General features: G+C 39.5%; 1 protein-coding gene across 1 annotated transcript in view; it reads right to left on the bottom strand.

The window, feature by feature from the left end:
- ascc3 (activating signal cointegrator 1 complex subunit 3) overlaps positions 1-15,037 on the bottom strand; it is a 626,361-nt gene that overhangs the window by 531,713 nt on the left and 79,611 nt on the right. The window contains 3 exon segments of the mRNA XM_034173960.1: positions 238-363; positions 3,463-3,598; positions 5,724-5,925. Coding sequence (XP_034029851.1) covers positions 238-363; positions 3,463-3,598; positions 5,724-5,925 — 464 coding nt within the window.

Below are 15,037 nucleotides of genomic sequence, written 5' to 3'. Positions count from 1 at the left end.
TTTATGATCAAACATTAGATCACTGACCACCAACAATTTGATGGACAATGAGCTGATGATAATAAGTACAAAGGTAACTGAAAAGTTGACTGATTACACTGATTAAAACACAATGAATACTTTTTCAAAAGTACTCCATATAACATTGTAAGCCATCAATCTTCAACAGCTCTCAACTATGAACACCACTGAGACCATCTGAACAAACTGAACACAAACCAGGACATAGTTTCTAACCTCATCCAGCTCAGAGATGTAGACAGGCTTCTCTTCAACGCCAATGGGTTTAGGATCATTTGGTGGGATTTCAACCTCCTCATACATCTTGTTGTTCTCTCTACGGATTCCTTCAGGCAGCAGCATCTATATGTCCAAACACATAAAAAAGCAAAGTGAAATGAGCAAACTGTTGAAACCTTTTCACATTGATGATGCTTAGACTCAAAATAGCAAGAAAAAAAGTCAAAGTCAAAGAAGCCACTTTAAATATCAATCAAAATACAACCTTTGCGCATTGCAGCCAAAAAGTCCTGGATCTCTGGAATTAATGATGTCAATTCATGACATCATTAATGGCAATTTTGTAGACAGCAAGACTTTAGATTAATTGATAACTGGCCTTCTTTTTGGGGTTGCTGTGGCTTGCTAATGCCAGACAGCCTTCACCCTACAGTGGAACATAGATTAGAGCTCTACAAGGAGGGTAACATTAAGAGTCTACAGCAGGCAATGGAGCAGGTGATTAGAGAACCTGCAGGGATTATGACTAATGTGGATATGGAATCCATTATCTTAGTGGGGAAATTAGTGCAGAAAATCCATTGTTGGGGGTCTAAAATATAATTAGTTTGAAATTAAAAACCAACTATGCTATTTTGTCACCGTATGTAGGCCACTGGCTCATATTCTGAATTACTGGATGAATTTGGTGAGTTTATATCTTACTTGGTAACCCGTGCAGATAACATTCTGATTGTTTGTGACAACAACATTCACATAAAGAAGCCTTCTGACACCCTCAGCAAATCATTTATGGACATTATGGATGTATTAGGATTCCAGCAATGGATTCAGGGTATGATACACATTACCCTGGATTTGGTCCTCATTTGCTGCGTCTGTCACAAATATTGACATCATACCTCTTGCATCAGCGGCCTCTGATCACTCTCTTATTATATTTACAGTCTCATTGCCATGTTTACTGGAACAAGAATCTCATTTATCATTGCAGTGACACGTCAACTCTTCAATTACAACTGAACTTGGAGCCAGACTGCCTGATATCTTAGACTCACTTTTGGAAAATGACCATTCTGTAGACAGTCTTTTGGACAGCTCAAACTGAGTCCGCACAACCACACTTGACATGATTGCTCCACCTATATTAAAAGCACCCCCCCCCCGCCAAAAAAAAAAAAAAAAACCTTAGAATCACCTTGGTTCAGTGATTGCTTACATGGCCTCAAGCATAAGGCTAGAGGTCAAGAACGAAAATGGCATAGTTTAAAACTAGAAATATTCCACCTCGCGTGGCGTGATGCTATCTTAGACTAAAAGTATGCACTACTGGCAACAAAGCAGGCCTATTAATCTGATTTGATCAACAAAACAAGCATAATTCAAAGTTCCTGTTTGACATGATGGCAAAACTTATTCAGGGACAACCACTTGTAAGTCGCTCTCCTTTTTTAGATTACTTTGAGAAGAAGAAAGATGACATTATGTTAAATACGAGGTCTGTCCATAAAGTATCGTACATTTTTTTTTTTTTTTTTTAAACTATATGGATTTGATTCATATGTTTTCACGTCAGACAAGCTTGAACCCTCGTGCGCATGCGTGAGTTTTTCCACGCCTGTCGGTGACGTCATTCGCCTGTGAGCACTCCTTGTGGAAGGAGTGGTCCCGCCCCGTCGTCGGATTTTTATTGTCTGGAAATGGTGGAATGATTTGGGGGTTTTTTCCATCAGAATTTTTTCAGAAGGACAAGGAGGACAAGTTTGGACATGTCTATCTCAGCTTTCAATGCTTACCAGTCCAGTAAGCTGGACATGTCCAAACTTGTCCTCTGACACGCCGAAACGGAGGTGTTCCTTTGTCTCGCTTCCAAAGTGAATTGGTCTTTACGCGCGAAGCCTCTGCGCGGCTTTCCATGACAAAATCTCTTGTTAAAAGTGAAATCTGCTGGAAAATGGCTGATGTCCAGCTCTTGTGATAACCAGAGAAAGAGCACATGACAGTCTCGTATCCACAGAGCCATCCGTTTAGAAATGGTCCGGTGGCTTGTGCCGCGTCATCGCAGCTCGGAGCGCGGCGCGCTGAGCGTCCTTAAAGGGGTCCTTAAAGCTGTACTAACAGACCTTATTCTCTGTGAAGCCCGTAAAATTTTCACCGAAAGCCAGATAAATTTTTCGAATGGTTTCCAGGTGCCAGTCTCTAACAGCTTGTGAAAAAATTCTGATGGAAAAAAAAACCCAAATCATTCCGCCATTTCCTGACAATGAAAATCCGACGACGGGGCGGGACCACTCCTTCCACAAGGCGTGCTCACAAGCAAATGACGTCACCGACAGGCGTGGAAAAACTCACGCATGCGCACGAGGGTTCAAGCTTGTCTGACGTGAAAACATATGAATCAAATCCATATAGTTTAAAAAAAAAATAAAAAGGTACGATACTTTATGGACAGACCTCGTATATCCCAGCATGCTCTAGTCCAGCCACTACACCATTATCGAGGCAGGTCTCATCACTGATATATTACCTATCTTTACCGAATTTGATAGTATCTCACTGGGCGTGCTGACAAAACTTGTAATGTCCGCTAAAAGCACAATCTGCTTATTCAACCATATACAAACAAAACTGTTTAAGGACCTCTGGATCACTCTTGGAGCTATTGTGTTGGAAATTATTAATCTGTCATTAACACTGGGATCTGTTTATAAATGTTTCAAATCTGCAGTGATTAAACCATTACTTAAGAAATCTAATCTGATGCTTGGGGCTAGTGGCCAGCGATCACCTTGGTATTTCTTTTGTTTTTCTTGTTGCTTAATCCTGACAAATTGTACTGTATTTGTTATTTTTCTGGTGTCTGATTCTTTTTTCTGATGCCTGATTTTTTTTATTTGTGTGAAGCGCCTTGAGGCAGCTTTGTTGTGATTTGGCGCTATATAAATAAATGAAAATGAAATGAAAGAAGAGCTATGAAAACAAGAAACAGAAAATCTCAGACAGCGCTGCTTCATTCTGTGCACAGGACATTGTTGTGCCACGGCGTCTTTATACAGAAAATAATTGCGTACATGTCAAAAATGATGAAAAGGATAGTATACTGCATCCATTTAAAATTATGCTCGGTTTACAATTGTATTGTACCAAATATCTAAGCACAGAAAAGCACTCTTCTCAAAGATCAACAGAACAAACGGGGATTTCATGCCTCAGACTCCTCACCTTAGCTCCTCCTACAAAAGCAGACATCTTTGTGGCCTCTGCATAGCTGTCGTAGACATTGGGATAGTGAACACGTTCATGTGTTCTTTCTCTGCTCAACAGGGGTTCACGTCGTGCTGTCAGCAGGGCCTGCTCCCTGTACCAAAAGAAGAATACACCACCAACACATCAAACACTTGCTGGTTTTAAATGGTGGATGATGTGGTGCAGCTGAACCACACATATGGCCTACACCAGGGCCCGCAGGACAGGATTTCTGTCAGACTGCAAAGGTTTTAGAAGCCTTTGTCGTTCTTCAGACCGTGAGCTAAGGAAGACACATAGTACTTGTTGGCGCTACAGCAGAAGTTAAGGCAAAGTTCAATTAGGTGCCAGCACTGAATAACAAAAGGTGTTGCTGCAGCTGCTTTAGAAATGGCCACAGTCTTGAACACTAAATTCCAGTCTATTTTTAGAAAACAGTACTGTCAGGACAAACCTCTGCCTAAAATTCAGGTTACTACTGCAGGTACTATAAAGTTTTAGAGGAACTGAAACCATATAAAGCAACAGGTGCCGATAATAGTCACCTGAAGTGTTAAAGGAGAACACAAAGAGTGTTGCACTACTCCTGCATCAGCCTATCAGAATTCTATAAGTAGCGAGGAGCTTTCAGCTGACGAGCTCACAGTTTTTTGGAAGGGGAGTCATTCTGAGCCCTCCAACTACATGCTAGTTTTACAGACATCTATTCCATTCAAATACTTGAGCATGTTATTTCTACCAATATGATGCATCACCTTGAAACGTGATCTCCTAAATGATGAACATGGTTCCTGGAAAGGTTAATCTTGTTAAGTCCACATTATATGGCGAATGGGCAGGGGTGGCCTTGAACCAGGAACCTTTCGCACTGAAACAAGCATACTTCGACACTTAGCCTCCACCCCTGGCTACAAGTTAACCCTAAGTTAACCCATTACTGCAGCACTCAACAATATCTGTGAAAAGCAAGGACAGGCAGATCCAGATTATGGACTTCAGGAAGGCTTTCGACCTTGTTCCTGTTCCCCACCAAACATTCTTGCTGAAACTTAACCCTCCAGGGTCCAGGGGTATTTTCTCAATTTTAACATTCTTCAATAATTCTCCTTTTATGGTACTTTTTAGTACAATGTGTTGCATATTAAAATGTTCACAAACAATCTCATCTTTCAGAATATATGTGATATGCCTGTAGAAATAATTTGGCTCTAAATCTGAAAAAGTGAAAGACGTTTTTAGAAAATTCTTCAAATATTTATTGAAAATACACCATTTGTGTGGACAGTTTTGGTGGTAGAAATGGGTTCACAAACGTGTTTGGCTCATGAAAGTACTGTAACATAATGAAGAAAATTGTAGATCTTTATATAAAAGTGTCCTAAATGAAAATGTGTAATTTAATTTTTATGAGTATGCTGCTGTCTGTCACTGTGCATTTACCAAACATTACAGGTACAATGCCCATCTGCCTACCTATATGTTCATAGGCACACATCTGCATTACTTTTGCAAATATGACAACTTTTATTACAGCCCTTGGTCACATTAGCTGGAACCAGCTAATGTTCATTTTCAATTAGAGTGGGAATTTTACAGTGACGAGACAAATTGCAGGACCAAAATAGATGAGTTATTTTATGCAAATCCTGTTTTTATCATGTCAAAAGTAACATGTTCCAAATCAAACACAAAACATGTGATCCATAGACTCTTGTCATAATGTCATATCATCTTTAATTCAGCAAACCCATGTGAGTACAAAATTTAGGTACAGTGACGTCTGTCATCATTGTCACCTCCCTCAGCCTCAGGAAAGACAACCACTTAAATAACCTCTTGAAGTCTTCTGCCACAGTAAAATGGAGAAATGAAATCCACACCCTCAGTTCACTTCCAGATGTATTTTTTCTTAAAAAAAAAAAAAAAAAAAAAAGATGATTTAAATGAAAGTTCAAAGATATGAGGCATAACATTCCGTCATAGAAGTGGCTTAGCAGATACTAATCATTTCCTCCACAGTGCAGAGGATTTGGCCACTGCAACATTTTAATTAAACAAATCACTTTTTTAATCCTCTAAAATTAAACTTGCAGCAAAAAAACTTCTACAGCACAAAGAAAAGTGTAGGTCAGTGCTTCCTTATGTGCAAGGCTGTAGTCACACCGTCACAAATGATGCGAAAGCTTGTAGACTAATGACAGCACAGCAAAAAATAAAAGTCTGAAAAGCTGACGTACCGCTGGATTCTCATCTCTTTGGGGTCGAAATAGAAGCCAGAGTCTGAGGAGTCTGTGTCATCAATGCCTTTTCCTTTCTTCCGCTCTCTCTTCCCCTCTCTCCGGTACATTTTCATCATCTGTTTCTCCTGTTCGGACTGAATGGTCACTTGGCAGCCAAAGCTGGGCTTGGTCACTTCACTGTCGACTTTATAACAAAAATCTAAAGGAAACACAAACACCAGTGAATTAGCAAATGTCAAATAAACTAATGAATCAGATTCGAGAATTTATTAAATGGTTTTCTATTACTGATGGACAACAGCAGGATTTTGAATGCTTGCACCATTTTCTTCCACGAGCTCTGCCAAATCCAACAGCTGAGTGAGACCATCTTACCGTAAGAGCCAACTGAATCATTATTCTCATATTGTGAAAGTAAATAAACAACAAAAAAAACACATCCATTTCAAATAAAGCTGGATTTTTCACTATACTTTGACAAAAAGAAGAGTAAAATATTTAGTTATACTCTGACAATAAGTAGAATTTTTCATTATATCTGATAAAAAAGAGCAAAACATTTCATGATACTCTGACAAGTAGAATTTTCATTATATGACAAGAACAGTAGAATATTTCACAAATATAGAATATATGCTGACAAAAAGCAGTACAAGATTTCATTAGTCTGACAAAAAGACAAAAGAATACAAAAGTAATTACACTGACAAACAAGAGCAATCAGAGATTTCTGACGTCCACCAATCAAGATCCAGATCACCTCCAAAATTCAGTGGAGTCTTCGACGCACTAATATCTATCTGTGGTGCAAATTTGGTGAGAATCTATGAAGTAGTTTTTTATGTAATCCTTCAAAGCCTATATAGAGTGAAATCTTGATCCAGAATCCGGATCACCGAATAAATTTAATGGCATCGTCCATGGCCCTGTGGTGAAAATTTCATCAAGATCCGTGCAGCATTTCTGACATAATCCTGCTAACAGACAGACAGACTCATAAATAAATGCAGAGGATTTTATTTTTAAAAAAGTACAATATTTCATTATACTCTGTCAAAAAAATTACATTAAACTTTTTAAGCCGCAAATTTAAAACTTTTTTAAGCCTGAATGGTATGTTTAATATTTTAGGCATTTGAAATAAAATCGCCAAGGTTTTTAAGTCCACAGGACCTGAAGAAAAGTCTGCAAGAGATGCTGTACACTTTTATCCACAAAGACACAAACTAGGAGTGTAATGACTGTCAGGTTTAGAAGCAGTTTTTGCAATGCTGCCTCTGAACTAGATCACAATGGATTTGAAATAAAACAATGGAGTGCTCATAGCACAATTTGTTGGCTTTAATTCAAGGAGTTGAACAAAAATATTGCAGTAACCATTTAAAAAGTACCACCACTGGGATAGATATTGCATTGTTTTCAAAGCTATAAGTAACTAAACGAAACAAAGATTCGTTTTCATACAAATCATCAGTTCTCATGTTCATATTCACTATCTTAGACTTCACTTCCCATCAATCATTAAGAAATACAAATACTTTATACAGTGGGGGAAATAAGTATTTGATCCACTGCCAATTTTGCAGGTTTTCCCACCTACAAACAATGTTGAGGTCTGTAATTTTTATCGTAGGTACACTTCAGCTATGGGAGACAGAATCTAAAAAAAAAAAAAAAAAAAAAAAAAAAAAAAAAATCCAGAAAATCAAATTGTATGATTTTTAAATAATTAATTTGCATTTTACTGCATGAAATAAGTATTTGATCCCCTACCAACCAACAAGAAGTCTGGCTCTCACAGACCTGTTAGTTTTTCTTTAAGAGGCCCTCTTATTCTGCATTCTTTACCTGTATTAATTACACCTGTTTCAACTTGTTACCTGTATAAAAGACACCTGTCCACACAATCAATCGCACTCCAATGTATCCACCATGGCCAAGACCAAATAGCTGTCTAAAGACACCAGGGACAAAGCTGTAGACCTATTATGGTTATTTATTAGAAAGTGGAAGAAACACAAGATGACTATCAATCTCCCTCGGTCTGGGATTCCATGCAAGATCTCACTTTGTGGGGTAAGGATGATTCTGAGAAAGCTCAGAACTACATGGGCGGACCTGGCCAATGACCTGAAGAGAGCTGGGACCACAGTCATAAAGATTACATTAGTAACACACAACGCCATCATGGTTTAAAATCCTGCAGGGTAGCAAGGTCCCCCTGCTCACGCCAGCACATGTCCAGGCCCATTTGAAGTTTACCAATGACCAACTGGACGATCCAGAGGAGGCATGGGAGAAGGTCATGTGGTCAGATGATACCAAAATAGAGCTTTTTGGAATCAACTCCACTTGCCATGTTTGGAGGATGAGAACAACCCCAAGAAAGCCATCCCAGCCATGAAGCATGTAGGTGGAAGCATCATTTTGGGGGGTGCTCTTCTGCAAAGGGGACAGGATGACTGCACTGTATTGAAGGGAGGATGGATGGGGTCATGTATTGCGAGATTTTGGCAAAGAACCTCCTTCCTTCAGTAAGAGCATTGAAGATGGATCATGGCTAGGTCTTCCAGCATGACAATGACCCCAAACACACAGCCAGGGCAACTAAGGAGTGGCTCCATAAGAAGCATTTAAAGGTCCTGGAGTGGCCTGGCCAGTCTCCTGAACTCAAAAGAAAATCTTTGGAGGGAGCTGAAACTCCAAACCTGAAAGATTTGGAGAAGATCTATATAGAGGAGTGGACCTAAATCGCTGCTGCAGTGTGCAAACGTGGTCAAGAACTACAGGAAATGTCTGACCTCTATAATGGCAAACAAATGTTTCTGTACCAACTGTTAAGGTCTGTTTTTCTAGGGCAGTGGTCTCCAACCTATTCCAGAAAGGGCCGAGAGGGTGCAGGTTTTCTTTGCAACCACTGACTCCAGCAGGTGATTTCACTGATGAACTCATCCCGCCTGCTCCAAGTGATGTTAATCAGTGAAATCACCTGCTGAAGTCAGTGGCTGCAAAGAAAACCTGCACCCTCTCGGCCCTTTCTGGAACAGTTTGGAGAACACTGTTCTAGGGGATCAAATACTTATTTCATGCAATAAAATGCAAATTAATTATTTAAAAATCATACAATTTGATTTTCTAGATTTTTTTTTTTAGATTCTGTCTCTCACAGTTGAAGTGTACCTACGATAAAAAATACAGACCTCTCCATTATTATTTGTAGGTGGAAAAACCTGCAAAATTGACAACGGATCAAATACTTATTTCCCCCACTGTATTAGATCTTTCTGGAGCATGCAGGGATCAAAAACTTAGTGAACATGCTAGAAGAGAGCAGTGAGGGAAGACACCAAACAACTGCAGCAACTCTGAAAGAGATATGGGCTTCTATGGCTGTGAATGGAGAAACTTGCAAAGTGCAACTTTTGTCAGATGCATCACGAGTGACAGCTACATGGTGGAAAAGAAAAGAGAAAATTTTTCATATAACAGACCACATCTAGCCTACAGCCACCCATGTGCCTTCTGGCAAAATGCAGCTGATATTGCACATATTTACTGTATTTTCCGCACCATAAGTCGCACCTAAAAGCCTTAAATTTTCACAAAAATCGGCTGTGCGCCCTATAATCTGGTGCGCCTTATGTGCGCACTGAATTCCAAAATCTGTAAAAACGACCGACATTGTCTTTGACCGTCGGAATATCGGACCATTTCCCGCTGACACAATGACGTAATACGTAAAGTATGTACGCTAGCAGCATAGAGTACGTACCTTGGCGGCGATAAACCAATCGGAGAACATTACGTAATACGTAAAGTACGTACGCTGGTAGCGTAGAGTACGTACGCTGCCAGCCATAAACCAATCAGAGAAGAGTCCGTGAGTCCGTGGTACGTACATTTACCTCCACCACTCCTCCGGTAGTTACCGTATACTACAGGTACCCTGCAAAACAACATTTGTTTGTCTAAGGACCCCCGAAAATGGCACCAGCGAAGAGACATGCTTACGAGGCACAATTCAAACTGCAGGCTATCAGTTACGCGGTTGTTCATGGGAATAGAGCAGCTGTGAGAGGAAACAAGAAAATGAACTGCGCCAAGTTAGAAAGACCAAACGGAGTTTCCGCAGAAACAACGCGAGGTGGCCACAGCTAGAAGACCAGCTGTTCAATTCAGACACAGAAGATGAAGACTTCGATGGATTTGTGACAGAACCATAATAAAAAAATAATGTGAGTACCATATTGTTAAATACAGGTAGTTCAAAGTTGTTAAAAAGTTCAAATAAACTCACCGTTTTGCTTCCGTGACCCTTTTTTTTTGTAGACTATATGTTTTAGTGTGCGCCTTTTGTAAGGGTTAAGTACCCACTAATTGAGGCCGCGCCTTATAATCCGGTGCGCCTTTTGTAAGGGTTAAGTACCCGCTAATTGACGGCGCGCCTTATAATCCGGTGCGCCTTATGGTGCACAAAATATGGTAATATAATTTCATGACCTGAAAGATGGAATGTTCCATTCAACAAGGCGAAGCAGAGTTAAATGGAACATTCCATCTTTCACCAAATTAAATATTCGTTCCATTGAAAGAATGTAAAAACATTACAATAATTTGATTATTTTCCCTTCTCATCTTTGCTATCACTCTACTCCTTTTAACAAGACATTCATGTTCAAGTCTCTGTCTCCTTTTGAACAAATTCAGACCTTTGTCCGCTTCCCAGTCGTATGTTTTACATTTATCCACGGGAGATTCAGAAGCGAACAAGACCAGGCAGGAAATAAAATGCGAGGAGACTGTAATGTCAGTCCGCCAATATTCCAATACCCTTCAGGGTGACTTAAGGTGGGGAGAGGGGGAATGAAAGCGTATGTATATCTACTTGTTAGAGAAAGCAGCTTGATGCTTTAAGTCCATTACTTTTATGGGGGTATCCTAATATTGCGGTGTGTGAGATTTGCTACCACTTACATTAATCTCGGAAATTCTCCAAATACAACGTTAATACTTATTGTCTATGAAAGTTCCTGAGCCTCTCTCAGACACGTTCAGTGTGCTCTTCCTCTTTCCTGGTCCAGTGTGAGAAAAAAACCTTTACGATACATATCTAATTAAAAGTTTAAAAAAAAATCTTTAACATCTTCCTGTGTAAATATCTCATGTTACAATGTGGAAACCCATGGCTTATAGACAAGGGCGGCCTATTTATGTACAATTTCTTTTTTCTTTGGTGGGTGCGGGTAATATTCAGGTGTGCTCTATCGTCCGGAAATTACGGTACATACTGATCTCAAGCAAAATACTGTAGCTAGAGAAATTTCACCAAAGGTATTTACGTACATACAATCCTGAACATCAAGTGGTATGATCGTACAACCAATGCAGAGGTTCTTGACTGGTGTTCTATGACAAGCATTGAGGCTATGCTGCAACAGAAAGATTATGATGGTATGGACATACAGCTAGATTGCATGTACATCATCTACGTATCTAAAGAGAGAGAGCCAAAGTTTTCTGCTTTAATATAACGCTGTGCAAAATGCTTTACTGAAGAAAATTATTGCCCGCATGGTTGACATTGAAAACTGACCGTAACTTGTTTTTGGGGTTTTTTTGTGTGTGTGTGTTTTGCTGCCAAAATGAAAAAAAAAATAGCTTAAGTGCCAGACATCAGCTGACAAGGAACACATTTAATTAATGACAAAAGGATAGGACAAAAACACACACAGGCAGGTGATTCTTGATTTATGAGGAAATCAGACGTTACTGAAATGGGAGGTCCGACAAATGCAATATTTGGTGGAGTTTGTACAAATACTCACTCCCACTTCAAGCAGACCTTTGCATAGAAGGCTCAGGGCGTGTGAATAAACACAAACACACACACACACATATATATATATATATATATATATATATATATACACAGTTATCAACAATAACGTTCATTGGTAATTGCAAAACATCAAGCTTCAGTTACATTTTTTTGTCATAAGGGTTTGATAACAAAATGTCAGGAATCACTGCCATTTTTTCAATGTATGTATTAGCAGATATATATGTATCTACCAATGTTAGGGAGTGCAAAAAAAAAAAAAGACAATGTCTTTTTTTTTTTTTTACACTCCCTAACATTGGTATCATATCAGTCGCCCCAAAAAACCCATATCTGTTGGGCTCCAATAAAAATGGCTTGTGTGGTTTAGTGGTTAGCACTGATGCCTCACAGCAGGAAGGTCATGGATCCCCTCCCACCTGCTTCTTTCTGTGTGGAGTTTGCATGCTTTCCCCATGTCTGTGTGGGTTTTCTCCAGGCACTCTGGTATCCTCCCCCAGTCAAAAAGTTGCTTACTTAGGCTCTGCTCCTTTCTCAGCCACTGACTAAGACAGTGTGTCTACATCTGAAGTTGGTCCTTGGACTATGGCTGCTCACAGATCCTAGTGGTTGGATTGTGTCAAACTATAATTAGGATTGGTTAAATGTGGAGGACAAATTTCATTGTATGTGTACAATGACAATAAAGGTTTTTTTCTTCTCCTTGAATTAAACATAATTACCTACACTACTTGATTGTTTCATTTCAACTCCATTTTAGTGGCATAAAGGGGACAAATTACCTACAGACCTGGCTGTAGCTCACTATAATACATTGCATTGTAAGTGAGGGTGATAAAACTATCAACAAAATGTACAGCTACAAGATTTACACACATAACTATCATATTTGGACATGTATACTCAATATGGTCAGACTGTTCAACCTATTACACAGCAGAAATTGCCAGAAAAAAAAATGTTTGCAGTTTTTCATACATCAACCATTAAGTACAAATGAGTTCCAAATGCAAAGTGTTGTTTGAGCAACTGATGAAAGCACTGAAAAAAAAAATTTAGAGTGGAACCAATGAAGGGCATGAAAAGTGACTGGGAAAGTGCACTCACATCATCGTCTAAAGTGAAGGAATTGTTGACGATATATAAATAATGAATGTTTGAGTTCAACGGTATGAATATTTCATGAGGTGAAAGCTGGAACATACCATTCAACGAGGCAAATTAAATGATGATTGCGAATTAAATATTCGTTCCATTGAAAGAATGCAAAAACATTCATTATTTGTTTTCATATAACAGCTAGAACAGATCATTGTCATTTGATATCAGATTAATTTATAAACAACAGAAAAGGGACTTACATTTTGGTGCATCACTGCACTGACTTTGTGTACTTTCAGGGAAAAAAAAAAAAAAGAAAAAGTTTGTGTACAATCCTCACTCCAGTGAAAAATCACATCTGACAACAATCCAAAACGAACTTTAAATATGAGTCCAAAAATAATTCTGACGATGCCATCCACAAACTTCGTGTACTTCCAAAAAACACTGTGTACCTCCTCAGTGCAGAGGGAGAAAAAAAAAAAAAAAAAAACACGTCAGAAATTAGTCCAGTTTTTCATTCTAACTTCCTCCTATCAGCTCTTCATGTTTCCAGGCGGCTTATAGCACAGTGGATTTGTTGTGTGTGTGTTCATGTTGTGTGTGCGCAGAGTGCAATGGTACCAAATGTATGGAACCAAATTTGCACCCTAAATGGAATGCAACACCAATGGGATGAATAATCCATGTCATGTGACATACAAAGCACCAATAAAATGACAAGGATCCACTCAGCCGTTATATAAAAGGGGTTATCCAACCAAGGGTTATATCTGCACTCAATCATAGCAGGATGACAAGATAATGACACGGCGGCTCCACTGTGTGAGAACAGAGCCTTTACACAATGATACAAGCAAAATGCAAGGAACAACAACCACACTTCCTGTCATGACTGTCACTGACAATAAAAGTCACTGTTGCTGCAGAAAAAAAGTCCATTATTGCTGTGCATTAGAACAGACAGCTGTGAAACTACCCTGGTAACTAGCTTTACCTTATTAAGAAGTTGTCATTTAGTTTGCTGAAACTGGAACAGCATCAGAGCCGATAATGAGCTAACTGTGTCATCTCTGTTACAAACTGACCCATATTGATTAAAGAAACCATTTCACATTGTCTCAGTATAGCCTGGTTCCCATCTCAGCAGCATCCTTCTCCCAGTGGATTCAGCACTGTGTGGGTTAAAGTTCCACACTGCAGTCTCCTTATTTGAGGCACCAACAGCTCAATAAAAAAACAGAATTGCTCTTCAAAACAGATGAGATCTGATGATTGCGAACAACCGGGTCTGATTGGCTGAATGATTTCTTCTTTATCTCATCTGTGGGCTCGACCTGCTGCACAGCCCACTGGATCTGACCGCTCCCCTTTACTTGTCACTCTTTCTCTCCCTCCCATTACTGCTTCAGAATCCAACCCTAGACAGTCGCCCTCTGTGCACCAATTCCTCTGTCGAAACCATTCCCCATCCTTTCTCTGAGCCAGTGCGCCTTGTTATGCACCTCCAGTAAAGACTGCCTCCAAAAGCCTAGTAATCTCATTTCCCCAACCGATCACAGTAAAAATCTTGGGCAGGATGCGTACGCTTACAAGATCATTTCAAAGGATTTTCTCATATTGGTACTACTATATATCAAGAGCTGTATATACAAAAGGTAAATACATCACAAAGTCACAGTTACACAATTTATCACAAACATAATAGAATTTCTAAAACATTTGACAAACTTGTACATATTTATATGAATATGTGGATACATCATTAGGTGGAAGATTGGATAGCATGAGAAATTAAGTAGTCAGCACCAATACCTGTGAAATTACATAATTCTCAACACCCAACTAGATACCAGAGGGAAAAATAAATGTACCGTAATTTCCGGACTGTAACCCGCTACTTTTTTCACACACTCTGAGCACTGTGGCTTTAACAATGATGCGGCTAATTTATGGATTTTTACATGCTTTCCTATAAGCTGAAATGTGTCGATTTCCTGAAAGCTGCGGTGAGTTTTTTCACGCCTGTCGGTTGCGTCATTCGCCTGTGAGCAGGCTTTGTGTGAGCACTGGTCCACCCCTCTCGTCGTTTTTTTATTGCGAATAAATGTCTGAACAATTTGGAGCTTTGCTGCATCAATTTTTTTCCAGAAACTGTGAGAGACCTCCAGGTGGACACTGTTCGAAATATTAATATGGGTTTCAGGGACGATTTTATGGGGATTAAACAGATTACGGAGTGTTACTGCCGCTTTAAGGACGGCCCACAACTGCTGAGACCGCGGCGCACTCCCAGCGCCGATCGACATGCTCAGACCCTGCTGAAACAATCAGATCATTTCCAGCGTGAAGGCTTTGTTGATCCGGGAGG

Source organism: Thalassophryne amazonica, chromosome 7 (genome assembly GCF_902500255.1).
Source record: "Thalassophryne amazonica chromosome 7, fThaAma1.1, whole genome shotgun sequence".
In the NCBI taxonomy this organism is placed as follows: Eukaryota; Metazoa; Chordata; class Actinopteri; order Batrachoidiformes; family Batrachoididae; genus Thalassophryne; species Thalassophryne amazonica.
Note: the sequence above shows the minus strand (reverse complement) of the source record. Positions and strands in the feature narration are given on the sequence as shown.